We start from the raw sequence: 15,803 nt of genomic DNA on the forward strand, positions 1-15,803 counted from the left end.
ATAAGGGAAAATTTTTACAACAGGTTTTTCACATTCCAGGAAAGAGATACTTTGAAGATGTTCTAGCCACTGGAAGCAGTCTCATTCCAACATGAGGGCAAACATAGGAAATGAGAGCCAATGTAGTATAGTTAAGAGAGTCATGCTAGGATGCAGGAAACCAGGTTTGAATCTGCACTCTGCCATGGAAGCTTGCCCCAGTCACACACACTTAGCCTGACCTACCTCAGTGTTGTTGTGAGGATAAAAAGGGGGGAGTCAAGAATGTTGCAAACCACTTTGAGGAGCAGGGTAGAGTACAAATGAAGTAAATAAATGTTCCCCATAGCAGCAAAACCTCTGCTCTGCTCCCACCATGCAAAGTCTTGCATCCTTTCAAAATCTATTCTAAGCCTTTGGACCTGTGTATTCCATTGCATGGTACAGACTTCAATAGATCTACTTTTGTAAAATTTTCAAATTGAAGTTGCCATTTCCCCCTTCTTCAAACCAGAAGGCTAAGGTGCTGCAAGCTGATACCAGCTCCACTCAGCACCAGCTAACCTAACCAAGCCTGCATTGCATCCTGCACAAGATATCATAGCCTGAGATTCTTCTTCCAATCCCACCCCCCACCCTTTTAAAAAAAAATCTAGTCCGATATACTAATGCAGGGAACATGAAAGTTTGTCCAGTATTGGTGGTCTTTTCACTGGTTCTAACAAAAGGCACAAAATGGCTTCTGCTTTTGACAGTCTAAAGAAACAGACTGATAATGGCTTTGGTCATTTCTGTCTCTGCCATCGTGTATGTGTGCAGGACACATGGTAAGAAACTAATCATCCTCTGTCCTCTAATGAAGAGGTTATTGAAATGGAAGAGAATCTTAAAAATCAATTAAACAATCAATTAAACTAAAGCATTTTTTTTAAAAAAATACTACTTAAGTTTATTGCATAGCATAAAAGTAGGACTGTAACACATGGTTCCATTTAAGGCAGATATATGCAAAGTTATATTATACATATTTACAGTGGACCTATAACAGCATAATATACAGGCAGGACAAAAAACCTACAGACCAGACCAAAATATGGAAGACAGAACAGTAATGTGCTCACAGCATATACTTGGAGAAATGTCACTTTCAGTATAGCAAGGAACTAAAGCTTCCATTTCATTTGATACATTGTTTAGAATTGAACAAAAAAAGATGGATCATAGATCAAAGCATAAATTTACACTTTGTCCTGGCTGAATCCCTACTACATGTGTTTGCTTGATTTGGTCTTCACCAGAGGATGCTGAGATAGAGTAGGTGCCAGGGGAAACTTCAATGTAGATATCCTGCATTTAAAATACATGTCAAAACTGTAAGATTCAAAGATACAAGAGTAAAAAGCTATAAATATACTCTGACAACAGCTACTGTTAAGAATCACATGCAAAAAATGTTTGCAAAGGCAAATGCTTACTAGCATTTGTGTAAGAATTTCTCTCTGCATGGGCAAAAGGGAAAATATACCAACAGTAGTTCTTAATACTACCTTCACTTTTATGCTACTTCCACCTCCATAAAATCTCTCTTCTCTAGACTTGTCTGATGCAGATCTTTAATTTTTAAATTCACTTTTGATCCCAATTCTGGCAATTCCTAACTCTTGCTATTCCAGACACCTGCTTGTTTGGGGGTTTTTTGGATAAAAAGTGTTCTACATTCTCAGTCTCCATGTGTTTTACAGTATAAGTTTTTATTGTTTTTGTAAATAGTTTAGAGAAAGCTCAGTTTAAGCATGCTCAAAACATACCAGTGTGGTGATTACAGTGTCTGACTAGAAATTTAGAGACCCAGATTCAAATCTCCACTCTGCAATGGGAAACTCACTGGATGACCTTTGGCCAGTCATTCATCCCTACCTATTTTACAGGATTGTTGATGTGAAGATAAAATGCAGCAGGGAAGAACATTGTTGTAATCCCATTTAGAAAAAAAGCAAGGTATAACTATTCAAATATAAATACACAGTTCCTTGAGGTTCCAAAATTGGAAGGGGGGAAGTGAGTGTTATCGTCACCTCATAATGAAAATCTGGCATAAGTACATTACAAAGAATAGGATGCGAAGACACTAACAATTGCCTTCAATGGCTTTTTAAGTTCTACAACAGTCAAGATAGGACACAAATCATGTTACAGTGGCACATGCAATACCTAGCATCCCAAATAGATATAAGACTTAAGTCATATGTGCTGGTAATCAGGGATTCCCTATTCAAAGGAGTAGAGTCCAAAGTGTTCTGACAACACTTGTCTCAAGAGGTATGCTGTCTACTGGGTGCACTCATCCAGGATGTAACAATAAGAGACTATGTGGCTCTGGGTCAGAAGGTGAAGGAGCTGGGAGTGCAAGTTGTGTTTTTGTTAATTTTTCCTGCTGAAGGCTGTGGCTTAGGATGGGAAAGAAGAATATTGCAAATAAATGACTTGCTACCTTGATGGTGTAATCAGAAAAGGTTTGGATTTTTGGACTGGCTTACACTTTTGAGATGCTCTTCTATTGGGAGATGGTTTGCACCTCATAAAGGTAGGAAAAAAGGGGTTTGGTAAGAGCTCTGGTAATCTAATAAGGAGGGCTTTAAATTAAATTCTGTGCGGGAGCGAGACAATAATTCAAAGCCTAGTACATTGCCAATAACTGGAGATGAGAGCACTAAAGTTTTGTGGGGAGTAGAACATATGCTAGTTAACATTAACTCACATGTATGTAAGGAAATGAAAACCTCAGGGTGCATAAAACATGGATTCAGATGTCTCTACACTAATGCACAGAATATGGGAAACAAGCAGAAGGAAGTCCTACTACAGGAGGGGACTATGACCTGGAGAGGTGGCTGAGAGGTGATATGATCACCATTTTCAAGTACTTGAAGGGCTGTCATATAGAGGATGGTGTGGAATTGTTTCCTGTGGCCCCAGAAGGTAGGACCAGAACTAATGGGTTGAAATTAAATCAGAAGAGCATCCAGCTCAACATTAAGAAGAACTTCCTGGCAGAGCAGTTCCTAGTGGAACAGGCTTCCTTGGGAGGTGGAGGGCTCTCCTTTTTTGGAGGTTTTTAAACAGAGGCTGGATGGCCATCTGACAGCAATGCTGATCCTGTGGATTCAGGGGGAGGTATTTGTGAATTTCCTGCATTGTGCAGGGTGTTGGACTAGATGACTCTTGGGGTCCCTTCCAACTCTATGATTCTAATAGGCATTACTGAAACTTGGTGGGATGACACTCACAACTGGAATTTTAGGATTCAGGGGTACAATATATTTAAAAGGGACAGACAAATAAGGAAGAGAGCAGGCATAACATTATATGTGAATGAGGAATGTTCTTGTGAGGAAATATGTGAATCTAAGCATGGCAGTTCAGCTGAAAGTCTTTGGGTAAAAATAAAAGGAGCAAGAAATAACTGATATTATTGGGGGGGGGGGTCTGCTATAAACCACCAGGCAAAGGATTTATATGATATGTCTACACCAGACTGCAAAGCTCTCAAAAAGAAGGGATACAGTGGTTACGGGAGATTTCAAGAACCCAGATATCTCTTGGAAGTCCAATAAATTCCTGACTTCTCTTGTTGACAAGTTCATTTTCCAGAAAGTGGAGAAGGAAACTAGGGGATCTGCTATCTTAGACTTGATTCTCACCAACAGGGAAGAATTCGTTGATGAGGTGAAAGTAGTGGACACTCTGGGTGATTCTGTATTAGCCTTTGCTCCGGCCTTGGTGCTTTGTTTCCCCCGGGGCAGATGCTGGTTTCCACATCTCTTGACCCGGAGCAGCAGTTTGACCCACCTCTAAAGTGGTTTCACCCCGCATCTAGGAGATCGTCATTTTGCGAGAAGTTTATTTTTGATGCCGTTTCGGGGCTCAACATTTATGTGCAGAACTCATGCCAATGCGCTGTCAAACTTCTCGCATCAGTAGAACACACCCACATAACTCCACGCCCATGATTTCGCCCAGTTATTTTGTCATACTTCCTTAATTTTACTCCCTTTGAAAATTATCCAATATTTTCCTGAAATAAAGTAATTTTTTTAAACAAATCACATTTCGCGTTACAACGTGGAAAATATATAATGATGTAACGCAATTTTCTTTTACTGAATACATCTCTTGCTTCCACCCGCCCCCATTCTTTATGGTATTCCATGTGATTTTGATGTGTCATTGCATTGTGATTACTTTCTTCCCCCCTCCAATTAAAATCACTCCTATTATAATTTTTTTTCAAATAAGATCGTTACAACGCAACTAAATAAATAGCGATGTTACACGAACTTTAAAGATGCGTGATTGCCACCTTTATCAATCCCCCCCCCCCAATATGGCCTCAAACGGGAATTTGATTATGTTTATAGGTTTATATTTTTGATAGGTTGGGAAAACTTTCTCCCTTAACCCCTCTGCATAAATCTCCCCCCCCCCCCACCTTCATGCATCTGTTTATAATTTGTTATAGCTTTTAATGGAAAACTGTGTGCTTAACATTCAGCGTGTGTGGATAAAAATGGTGGATCGCTGACTCAGATTTCCCAGGGCTTAGATAACCTACCAATGGCAAGGCGAAAGGAAAACACGTGACTTTGCCAGTATTATGCCTCTAGAATACAATTCGAGAGAGGTCACTATAATGGATAACACAACAAAAAATGCAAGCTAGTGACCAATTTACTAAGAAGTATAAAGAAATCAGTTCAAATGTCCAAAACATATATATTCAAGTCCCAAAGTAGTGTGGTGACAAGCCAATCGATTAAGTACTTGTTTCTTTCCAGTCTTCATCAGACCTGGGACCACTAAGAAAATATTATACAAAAATATCAGAAGGACATTCAGACACCACCAACCCTCTTCCAATGAAAAAAATATATCATGCTTACATACTGATTCAATTATATAGATTCTTTACACAATTTTCAAAAAAGGGGCGCAGAGCGTCTCCAGCAGCAATTTCACATCGGCTTCAGCTCAGTATGTGGCTTCTTGCGCAAGAAGCCACATACTGAGCTGTAGCCGATGTGAAATTGCTGCTGGAGACGCTCTGCGTATCTCTTTTTTGAAAATTGTGTAAAGAATTACGTAACGCAAAGAAAGACGATCGCGTTGTAACGCGAACACGCATGCGTGTTTAAAAAAAAAAAGAAATGTATGAGGGAGGGGGAAATTGCTATGATTGTGGGGGAAACTCCCGGAGCAGCAGTAATGTGGAATCAGAACACACGGAACAGATTGGGAATTGAATCTGGGAGAAATCCTCTAGTGCGGAATCGGAAAATCACACCCGCATGGAACAACCCCGGAGCGAAAGGGAGGCAAACGCCAAATGTGGAATCAGCCTCTATGTAGTAGTGACCCTGTGATTTTGGAATTTACAATCTTGGGGAAGGGAAAAGTTGTACATAGTCAAACATCTAGGTTGCAGTTCAGGAAAGCAAATTTTGACAAACTTAGGGTGATGCTGGGTAAAATTCCATAATCAGAAATATTTAAGGAGAAAGGAGTTCAAGAGGGGTGGGAATTTCTTAAACCAAATATTGAAGACACGATCACAAACAATTCCTATGAGAAGGAAAAATGGGAGGAGTCTAAAGAAGCCCAGGTGGCTTGATAAACAGCTCTCTAAAGACTTAATAAAAAAGACCCTTTAGAAATGGAAGGACAGTCTATGTTGAGCTGTATCAACAGAAGTATAGTGTCCAGATCATGAGAAGTGATAGTATCACTTTACTCTGCTCTGGTTAGACCTCACCTAGACTATTGTGTTCAGTTTTGGACACCACAATTTAAGAAGGATATAGACAAGCTGGAATGTGTCCAAAGGAGGGCAATGAAGACAGTGAGGGGTCGGGAGACCAAGTCCTATGAGGAAAGGTTGAAAGTGCTAGGTATGTTTAGCCTGGAGAGGAGGTGACTGTGAGGTGATATGATCACCATCTTCAAGTACCTGTAGGACTGTCATATAGACAATGATGTGGAGTTGTTTTCTGTTGCCCCAAAAGATCAGACCAGAACCAACAAGTTGAAATTAAATCAAAAGGAGTTTCCAGTTTAAACATTAGGAAGAGCTTCCTGACAGTTAGGGCAGTTCCTCAGTGGAACAGGCTTCCTCAGGAGGTGGTGAGCTCTCCTTTCTTGGGAGGTTTTAAGAAAGAGGTTAGATGGCCATCTGACAGCAATGCTGATTCTGTGAATTAAGCAGATCATGAGAAGGAGGGCGGAAAGGGCTGCATCAGTACTTAGTTCTTGTGGTCCTTTCTTACAGGGAATGTTGGGGTCAGTCAGCAATTTTTCTCCAGGCCAGTTTGGCAAAGGATCCTAGAGGTTTTTGCCATCTTCTGGGCATGGAGCAGGGGTCACTGGGGATGTAAGTGTGTGTGTGGAAGGTATTTGTGAATTTCTTGCATTGTGCAGGGGGTTGGACTAAATGACCCCGGAGGTCCCTTCCAACTCTGATTCTATGATTTCACAAGTGATAGATGGTCATAGTTTAGCACAACCGTACACAAGGGAAAATCCATAGAATCCTTCAAATGATGTAAAGTCTTTATACTTGCCTTTTGTTCTGAGGTCTTTGCTGGAATTAATGCATCTGTATCAAACCATCCAGGTTCTTCCACAATAGGGCATGTTTTATTTTCCTGAAGAGAAAACTTATATTTATTGAGTGGTGGTGACCAAAGCAATGCATGACAAGTCATCTATACCCCACACACCTAAATGTCACTAGCCCCTAGGATAACACCAAGAAGGTGTACAGCCCCAGGGTTTCAGCAGAAACTATACATTTAGATTACTGAATGAAACAAGCTAAGCTATACAACAAAGGGATGGTCAACCATCATCCTAGGTACCTTTCAATGTTAACTATTAATAATAATTTATTTTTGTATCCCGCCCTCCCCCGCCAAAGGCAGGCTCAGATATCACATATGGTTGTGTCAGATCTTGAATTGCACCAGATCTGATTTGCTGGAATTATGGTTAATGTGAAACAATTGTTAATATTAACTGTTTATTAGAAATGTCAGAAGAGTAAAGACCTGTTTTGAGAAAGTGTATTTCAACAGAAGTGGATGATAAAAAAGAGGCATGAAGATAGAGTCAATTTTGTAGTTTTTAATCTTATAATTGATGATGTTTCTTTACAGCAATAATGGACACCAAGTATGAAGAGGCAGAATCTGAATAAGATTGAAGCAGAACTTCTATTCCTCCTCAGTTATAGGAGTTTACCCAGGGCACAGCAGGAGTCATAAGCCTTTGGCATAAGCTGAAGGACAAGAGCCAAAGGGCTCTCATTATATTGCCTGTGACACTGAGTAAGGCAAACTAGCAAAACTAGCACCAGTCTGGGATGCAAGATTACTACTAAGGGTGTACACACCAAAAAAATTGTATTTGGGGGGTTTGGATATACCAAACCTGAAAAATTAGTATTTGCCAATATTCCTGAATCCCAATATTGGTATGATACTGGGATTTAGGAATTATCAGTACTACCAAATTTATTCAGCTCAATTAGACCCTATGAGGACCACCCACCCCCACCCCAGAGTTGTGCAGGGAGCAGCAGGCTCCCATTATTCAATGAAGGGAGTGTGCCGCTTCTACAGCACAACTCCAGAGACTGAGGGGGTTTAAAGTTTTAAAAAACCCTTTGCAGTTGCACCACAGAGGCTGGAGGGATTGGGGAGGCATCTTTAAATGCCTACGGCTGTGGGCCAACTGCAGAAGAGAGGAAAGATTGGGGAGGCATCTTTAAATGGCTCCCTGTTTCTTCCCCAGTTGAATAGATTCAAGTTCTATGGGAATCCAAATCAGATCAGAGAATCTGACTTGGCCTCTGGGGAGCCCAAATAATGCCATATATGCATTATACTGGGTTAATGCACATCCCAGTGTGTGTATGTCTTTGTTCAAACTGCATTTTTGTATTTATTTGTAAGCTACTTTCAGTTCTCAAATGTGAGAGAAAAGTGGGGTAAATGCTTCAATATAAAGGCATTGAATTGAAAGCTTGGACTGTTCACAAACATTCTCTAGTTACTTTTTACACATGAAGTTGGTTCCTAGATTCTTTCTAATTTTAGAAGTATGAAATGTACAATTAGGGATAAGGGCATCAATACAAAGAACAAACTTGAGAAGGCAGAAGTTCTGGAAAACTTGAGTATTTTACAAATGAGTATGTTGTTGTGGAAACTGGCAGAAAGTAGGAAGACAGCTTAAAATAGAACAAAAGAATCCTTTGAGCTGGCTGACCCTAGGCCAAGGCATCCTGGTCCAAACAGGAAAACAACAACACTCAATACACTTACTTCATCTTCAAATGCTTTTAGCAAGTTTTCAGATGCTAGTTGGCCATGGTATCTGAAAACATGAGCAACTTCATTATCTTTAAACCGAAATGGTGGCACACAGCAATAGTATTTCTGGAAAAGAGTTGGAAAAAAGATTAATACAACCTGAAATGTGAACATGTTTAAACGGAAAAAAAATGCTTGCTATAATGTAGTGCTGCAAACAAATCCTTAGCACTTCCCACTACTATTTAAACATTTTCATGTGAAAAGTGAGTTCTGTCCTATTAAGGCAGGGGTGGGGAACCTCTGTCCCAAGGGCCGTATACAGCCCTCGAGGTCACTTGGTGTGGCCCTCAGGGATTGTTGGGCTGAACCGAGCCATGTGGCAGCCTCCCTAGGCCTGGCTGGCCAGTGAGGATTGTGGGGCCCAGCCGCGCTGTGCAGCAGCCTTCCCAGGGCCAGGCAGGGATCACAGGGCCCAGATGTACTGTGCGGCAGCCTCCCTGGGGCCTGGCTGGCCGGCCAGAATTGATGCAGGGCCTGGAAACGTTACTGTCACAGTTCAATTTGCACTTGATTATCCCAGATGGTGTGACCTAATATGCTAATATTAGGGGATGTGGTCTAATATGCTAGTGAGTTTCTACAAAAAAGCCCTGGACCTATGCATTTGCCTAGAGTAGCGGGTCATGTGTGTGTGTGTGCGCGTGCACACCAGATTAGGCTCTCCCCACATGACTTCAAATAGAAAAACTGTTTTTTAAATTGATAATTTTTATGGCCTGCGAATGATGTTATAAATATCCACATGGCCCTTGGCAGAAAAAAGGTTCCCCACCCCTGTATTAAGGGCTGAGCAACTTCCTTGGTGCCTTTAAAATATGGGAAAATCTCTGCCGCCATCTGTTGGCTCCAAGGGGCAAAGCCATGCATTGGCTCCAAGGCACAAATGCTCATAAGAACATACCCAGTAGTTTCTCTTAGCTAGCACTCTATAGTGCTGAAAGCAAGGATTAGGATTCTGTGCCTGGTAAATATGTGCTAGGATCATATTGGAAGAGTGGCAACAGCCACCCTGAGATTTTTTTTTAAGGGGGGCTCACACATTCCTTGCACCATCTAAGTTTTTTAAGCCAAAGTACTATCCAAACATTGTATGGCACACAAATTTGTTTACATAAAAACATCTGTCACCTAGAAGTAAGACAGTCCAGATTCCCAAGAAGTATATTTGATGTCCCTCACTGTGCACTGAACACAATCCTTAGAATAGAGGACCTTACAAACAGTATGGGAGGTAAGTGAGTGTAATGCGTTTGAAAGAATTTCCCCCAAAAGAAGCCCATTCCTTTGGTGGAAGATCAACTTGAACCATTGCAGAGTATGTGTTGACCTAATAATGCAGTTACAAATCTCTTGCAGCCACCTCCCAAAGTCATTGCTCTCATTTCAAATTAGTTTACCTTACATTCTTCTGATATATGGCCCATGTGTTCAGCAACTGAAGCAAAAACAGCATTGAAACACACAGCATCATTATCACCTTCCTGTTTGCATGAAACAAAATGTCCTCAGTCACTATAAAAAACCGTTTAGCACAAAAGACAACACATTGGCTCAATACACATGCAACACAGCTTGTTACAGGAATGACACTGGGGGATCCTGAGGGTTTTTTAAAGAGACATTGCTATTTAATTTAAAAATATTTATGCCTGATTTTTTCCCCCAATGGGAGTGCATATCAGGTCATAAAGGGACAAAAAAAATTTGGAAGAGATGACTCCCTATTAACAATCTTTAAAAGCCCTATAGGCCATATAAAAAGGTAAAGGTAGTCCTCTGTGCAAACACCAGTCGTTTCCAACTCTGGGGTGATGTTGCTTTCACAACGTTTTCACGGCAGACTTTTTACGGGGTGGTTTGCCATTGTCTTCCCCAGTCATCTACACTTTCCCCCCAGCAAGCTGGGTACTCATTTTACTGACCTCAGAAGGATGGAAGGCTGAGTCAATCTGGAGCCAGCTACCTGAACCCAGCTTTTGCTGGGATTGAACTCAGGTCGTGAGCAGAGCTTAGGACTTGCAGTACTGCGGCCTTACCACTCTGCGCCACGGGGCTGTAACAGGCCATATAGAACCTTCTAAACAACAGAAAGATAGGCACTTTCCTGACATTTTGACAAGAGCTTGCTTCAACTGACATTTGCACATTCAAAACAAAGTGCACAGAGGATGAGTGGTAATTAGTATGTTAGTACCACCCCTAACTAAAGAGCCCCGTGGCGCAGAGTGGTAAAGCTGCAGTACTGCAGTCGGAGCCCTCTGCGCATGATCTGAGTTTGATCCCAGTGGAAGCTGGTTCAAGTAGCCGGCTCAAGGTTAACTCAGCCTTCCATCCTTCTGAGGTCAGTAAAATGAGTACCCAGCTTGCTGGGGGGAAAGTGTAGACTGGAGAAGGCAATGGCAAACCACCCCATAAAAAGTCTGCCATGAAAATATTATGAAAGCAACATCACCCCAGTCAAAAATGACTGGTGCTTGCACAGGGGACTACCTTTACCTTTACCACCCCTAACTACACCTAACTGCCAGACCATGAACTATCTGCACAAAGTGTATGCATATTGGCCTTATCCCTGCAAGTAAAAAATAAGGCAGAGTTCCATCCCTGTGAATTAAAAAGCAGCATTCCCAATCACAAAAGACTGAGTTAGCATGCTCTTGTCATTCCTCCCTCGACATGTGTTTACTTATGCATTCATACCACCTTCAGAGGGGAATATAGAATAAACCCTCCTCACTTTTTCAAAAAAGGGTGGGGGAGTTGAACCACTTTCAACAAATTGTGAAGTAAGGAGAACATCTCTAAATATCCTTATGGATGGCTATTGCAGGGGTGGGGAATCAATCCTACATACTTGAAGATGTTCCCTTTAAACGATCAAATAAAACTGGGACAACCATTTTGCTTTATCTGAGACATTCACACTTAAATTTCTGAAAACTCTTTGTAGCTAAAGGCTGGCAAAAACAACTGTTTTAATAATATCGGAAAGGATGCATGGGCCAAAATGCAGCCGGTGCAGAAAGAGACAGATGGTCCATAGGACAATGTTACATGTACTTAAATGTAGGATGGAACTTTGGCGAATGAAAGTGTCTGCTGTAATGTATAGATTTAGAGCTCCCTTAATGAAGTAGCTAGCACCCTACATCAGTCATACAGGTAAGACATATGGTTACATCTACCAGAGGAGTTCTAAGTATGGGCAGAGCATATCCTCTCCTGCTTCTTCTTCCCTCATGCAACTTGCCACATACCCAAAGGCCTCCTCCAAGGGCCAGGAGAGCCTCACAAGCCAATGAGTCACAGGGCAGGAAGTTGCAGCAATGACATCAAAAAGTAAAATAACCTTTCCCCCCTCTTTTCTGCAGACAGAAGATGGAAAATTAGGTGATTTTCATTGGTTCTCCCTGATTCCTACAGCTCCCCCACCCCACGATTTACTATGCTTGTGTGGCTCTGATCATCTTCAAAAAGGGTTTTTAGGCTGTTTGGGGAAGGCAAGGACAGGTCTCCGCTGAGGACTCTTTTGGTGGATCCAACCCATTAAACAGAACTAGACACTACCTTACCACACAGAGATAGCTTATGCCAGTTCTAGCCAGGTGCAGTGGGTGGAATTTGCAGGCTCACTGCCTGGCAACATCTAATTTCCTCTAAGACTGAAACCTATGGCCACCTGGCTGTTCATATAGCATTGCACAGGCTGTTTCTCAGCAGCCCTTGAATGATATGTAGCTGTTTACTTTTAACCGTAGAAAAAAAGCTCTCACAGCTCCGCAAGAAATTATTTTAAGTCAACACTTCTCTCACTGCTTGGTAGGAGGCACAAAATTCTCTCCTTTCCCCTATGACTGTCTTCTGTAATATAAGAAACATCATTCCAATCATGAAAACTAGAATTTATCTGTTGAAATCCTTACCGGAATAGCCCCTCTTTGGAGTCCTGCAGGCCCTGGCCAGATCACTTTCCGGTTTTTTGCCCGCTCCAGTACCTCCCGAGCTAGTGTTGCTGTGCGTTGCATGAGGCGATTATTTACACTTATTTTACGGGACTCCATTCCTTGTTTCCTGACACACCCGGATTGGAAATAAATCCTAATCGATCTGTTTGGACAACCAGAAATATACATTTACACACATACAGAGTGAAAGGGGTGGGGTGGGGGGCAGAATTACATTTTATCTTTCTCTAAAGGCTCCTTATTTAGTTTCCCAATAGCTATCCTTTCCTAGAGTTGTTTTTTGAGGGATGCTATTCTGCTTACCGTTGCATTCACAGGAGGGGTTTCCCCCCCTTCTGGCATTAAGTTTGAAAGACAAGTGTTTGGGGGTTCAAGTCCCCACTGAGAGTGTAACAAGATGCTACAAGGAAAATGGATTTCCCTTGTCTTTATTTAATTCAAAACATTTTATGCCACCTTTCCACCTGATCAGCAAACACATGAAAATAGTAAAAACACCATCTTTGTCCTCTCTTTGTTATAACATGCCGTATGTAATACTACATATACTTATGTAGTGTTTATCAACCATTGACACAAAGTGCTAGTGGCGAGAGGTGCAGCATGATGACCTCACCATACATTCTGTTATTGGATAGGGAAAAAAGAACACAAGGAAACAACAGGTATGGGTCTTTTATAATATCTCACTCTCCCCAAGCTGAGACCCCTAACCTTGGGATCTCACCCAACTTATCTTACCGCACTGACATGTGGGTATAATAAAATAACTCCATTTATACTACACTGAACTCTTTTGAGAAACTTCAAGTCACAAACATGATTGCATGGAAAATGAATAACTGCCCATGAAAATACAATCACTTAAGCCTATTTCATCAGCATGCCTTGTCAAGCAGTTGCCTCAATGATTCTTTGTGACTCAAATATCAGAATCTTCTCTCCCCATAAACCTGTGCACCATCTTACTCAGAGCTCTCCACTATCTGTTAAGAACATAAGAGAAGCCATGTTAGATCAGGCCAATGGCCCATCCATTCCAACACTCTGTGTCACACAGTGGCAAAAAAAGACAAGTACCATCAGGAGGTCCACCAGTAGGGCTAGAAGCCCTCCCACTGTATCCCTCCAAGCACCAAGAATACAGAGCATCACTGCCCTAGATAGAGAGTTCCAACAATATACTGTGGTTAATAGCCACTGATGGATCTCTGCTCCATATTTTTATCCAATCCCCTCTTGAAGCTTGCTATGCTTGTAGCTGCCGCCACCTCCTGTGGCAATGAATTCCACATGTTAATCATCCTTTGGGTGAAGAAGTACTTCCTTTTATCAGTTCTAATCTGACTGCTCAGCAATTTCATTGAATGTTCATGAGTTCTCATATTGTGAAAAAGGGAAAAAAGCACTTCTTTTTCTACCTTCTGTATCCCATACATAATCTTGTAAACCTCTATCACGTCACCCAGCAGTTGACATTTCTCCAAGCTAAAGAGCCCCAAGCGTTTTAACCTTTCTTCATAGGGAAAGTGTTCCAACCCTTTAATCATTCTAGTTGCCCTTTTCTGCACATTCTCCAATGCTATAATATCTTTTTTGAGGTGCTGTGACCAGAATTGTACACAGTACTCCAAATCAGTACTCCCAACTCCAAATCATTAATGAACAAGTTCCTGCCACCCAATCTGCTTGGCTTCTATGAGAAATCAATCCTTCTGTTCTGCTGGCCCAGCCTGTCTGAGGGTGGATGGTAAAGTCAAACACAGCTTTCTTTCCAGAGGAATTGTAAGATCTCCCTTTCCCAAAGATCTTCCTTTTTCAAGGGGCTTCAGTGGATTTTGAGGGTTTTGTTGTTGAATTCAGCTGGTTATTATAATACTTTAGGAAGTGGAAAGTGTTTGAGAGAATTTGGTTATAGTGGTGTGGCTACCTGCTTGTTTTTGTTAGCTATCTTGAGAACAAGAAGGGTAGCAACATTTTAAAAAGCAAATAATACGTCTAAACCTAATCTCCAGAATTCGTGAGCTTCCTGCCAATTTGAATGCCTCACAGGACAGAGATAAAAAAAAAACAGAACCGTGCTAAAACTGAAACAACTAAACGTCTGGGCTATGGAAGTTGTGCGACTGCTCCCACGAACTCATCTTATTCCCAGCGAAACGGAAGTCAGAATCAACATTCCCAAACAACAAAAGTTCTCAGCCTTACCGCCTGTGCTACAAGGGCACGTTGCATTTACAGCTCCACAGCTGAGAAAGTCCACCCACTTTGTACTCCCAGATGGGGATGGCGGAAAAGCAACTAACATCCTCTTCGCAAGTTAGTTAGACTACAGCCTGCTTTAATGGAAAGGGAGCACACTCCCCCTACCGACAACTTGAGGAACTCACCCGCATGCACAACAGCTCACTAGCAACTTGTTGCAGCTTGAGTAGAAAAGCCGCTTCCGAGTTTTCAAGGGCGCATCAGGCAAGAGTCCCGCCAGCGGCTTTCAGGAGAAATACCCGCTTTCCTTAAAGTACCAATGGTAGAAGGAGAGGTAGGTGACGTCACACAGCCCGGCGGCAGCTGCGACTATTTGCCTCAGAACGTCTAACGACTCTAGCGAGCCATTTCAGTGGGCAGGGCCAGGTTCGTAGAAGGGCGAGGCGTTACATCACAATGGACATGCGCGTAGAGATCCTGAGGCTTTCTGTAGGAAGGTGGTTGCTTGAGGGGAAAGGCGTGTTCCTGGTTGGAATGCAGTGGGACTTACTTATAAGTAAACACATGCATATGCGTGGTCTGCCTTCTTAGGGAGTAAATTGCATGCATTACATGGGAGTAAATCCCGTTGACTGCTGTCGGTCGTATTTCCGAGTAAACCTGGGCTCTGATTCTAGCGTTGTGATGCTAGAGTGTAGCAATATCGCTCCAGCAACAAATCGAAACTTTTACTGTTTCATTGGACCAAGGCCAAACTGAGTTAGCAGAGACTCAGGAAAGCACATACCCTGCCACAAATTTTGTTAGTCTGTAAGGTGCTTCTGCATACTTTTCAGCTGCTGCAGACAGACTAACATGGCTACCCATCTTGGTCAAGTACGGTAGAACACTTGTTAGGGTTACCAGATTCCCTCTAAGGTGTCTGTCCTCTTTTGGGCTCCTTTTAAAAAAACTGATGAAAATGTCTTCTTTTGGGAGACGGGGGTTGGAAGGTTAGGGACATTCCTAGTTAGTAGCAATTACTACAGCTTAAATAGTGAGGATATTTCTCATATTGATCACTTGTTTGAAATAGTCAGGAAATGTCCTCAGTTTTGCTTATCAAAATATGGTAACACTAAATTGTCATTTATGGCCTCAGTCCTCTAACCATTCATTCTAGTGTGATCCTAGGAAAGAATGTGTCATAGGCACTTGCAGAGCTACATTAAAGGGTAAATACCGT

General features: G+C 41.8%; 1 protein-coding gene across 2 annotated transcripts; it reads right to left on the reverse strand.

The window, feature by feature from the left end:
- Positions 1–901: 901 nt before the first annotated feature.
- On the reverse strand, positions 902–15,121 carry AKIP1 (A-kinase interacting protein 1). 2 transcript variants are annotated; one of them, XM_060261274.1, is made up of 6 exons: positions 14,764–15,121; positions 12,332–12,515; positions 9,806–9,889; positions 8,358–8,471; positions 6,594–6,677; positions 902–1,326 (listed from the first exon to the last, which is right to left on the reverse strand). In XM_060261274.1, the coding sequence occupies exons 2-6, from the start codon at positions 12,467–12,469 to the stop codon at positions 1,198–1,200; spliced, it is 549 nt and encodes a 182-aa protein (XP_060117257.1). In that variant the 5' UTR covers positions 12,470–12,515; positions 14,764–15,121; the 3' UTR covers positions 902–1,197. The 2 variants fall into 2 exon arrangements, with proteins under 2 accessions (XP_060117257.1, XP_060117256.1); XM_060261273.1 differs by having other exon boundaries at positions 14,582–14,776.
- Positions 15,122–15,803: the final 682 nt, after the last annotated feature.

Source organism: Heteronotia binoei, chromosome 21 (genome assembly GCF_032191835.1).
Source record: "Heteronotia binoei isolate CCM8104 ecotype False Entrance Well chromosome 21, APGP_CSIRO_Hbin_v1, whole genome shotgun sequence".
In the NCBI taxonomy this organism is placed as follows: domain Eukaryota; kingdom Metazoa; phylum Chordata; class Lepidosauria; order Squamata; family Gekkonidae; genus Heteronotia; species Heteronotia binoei.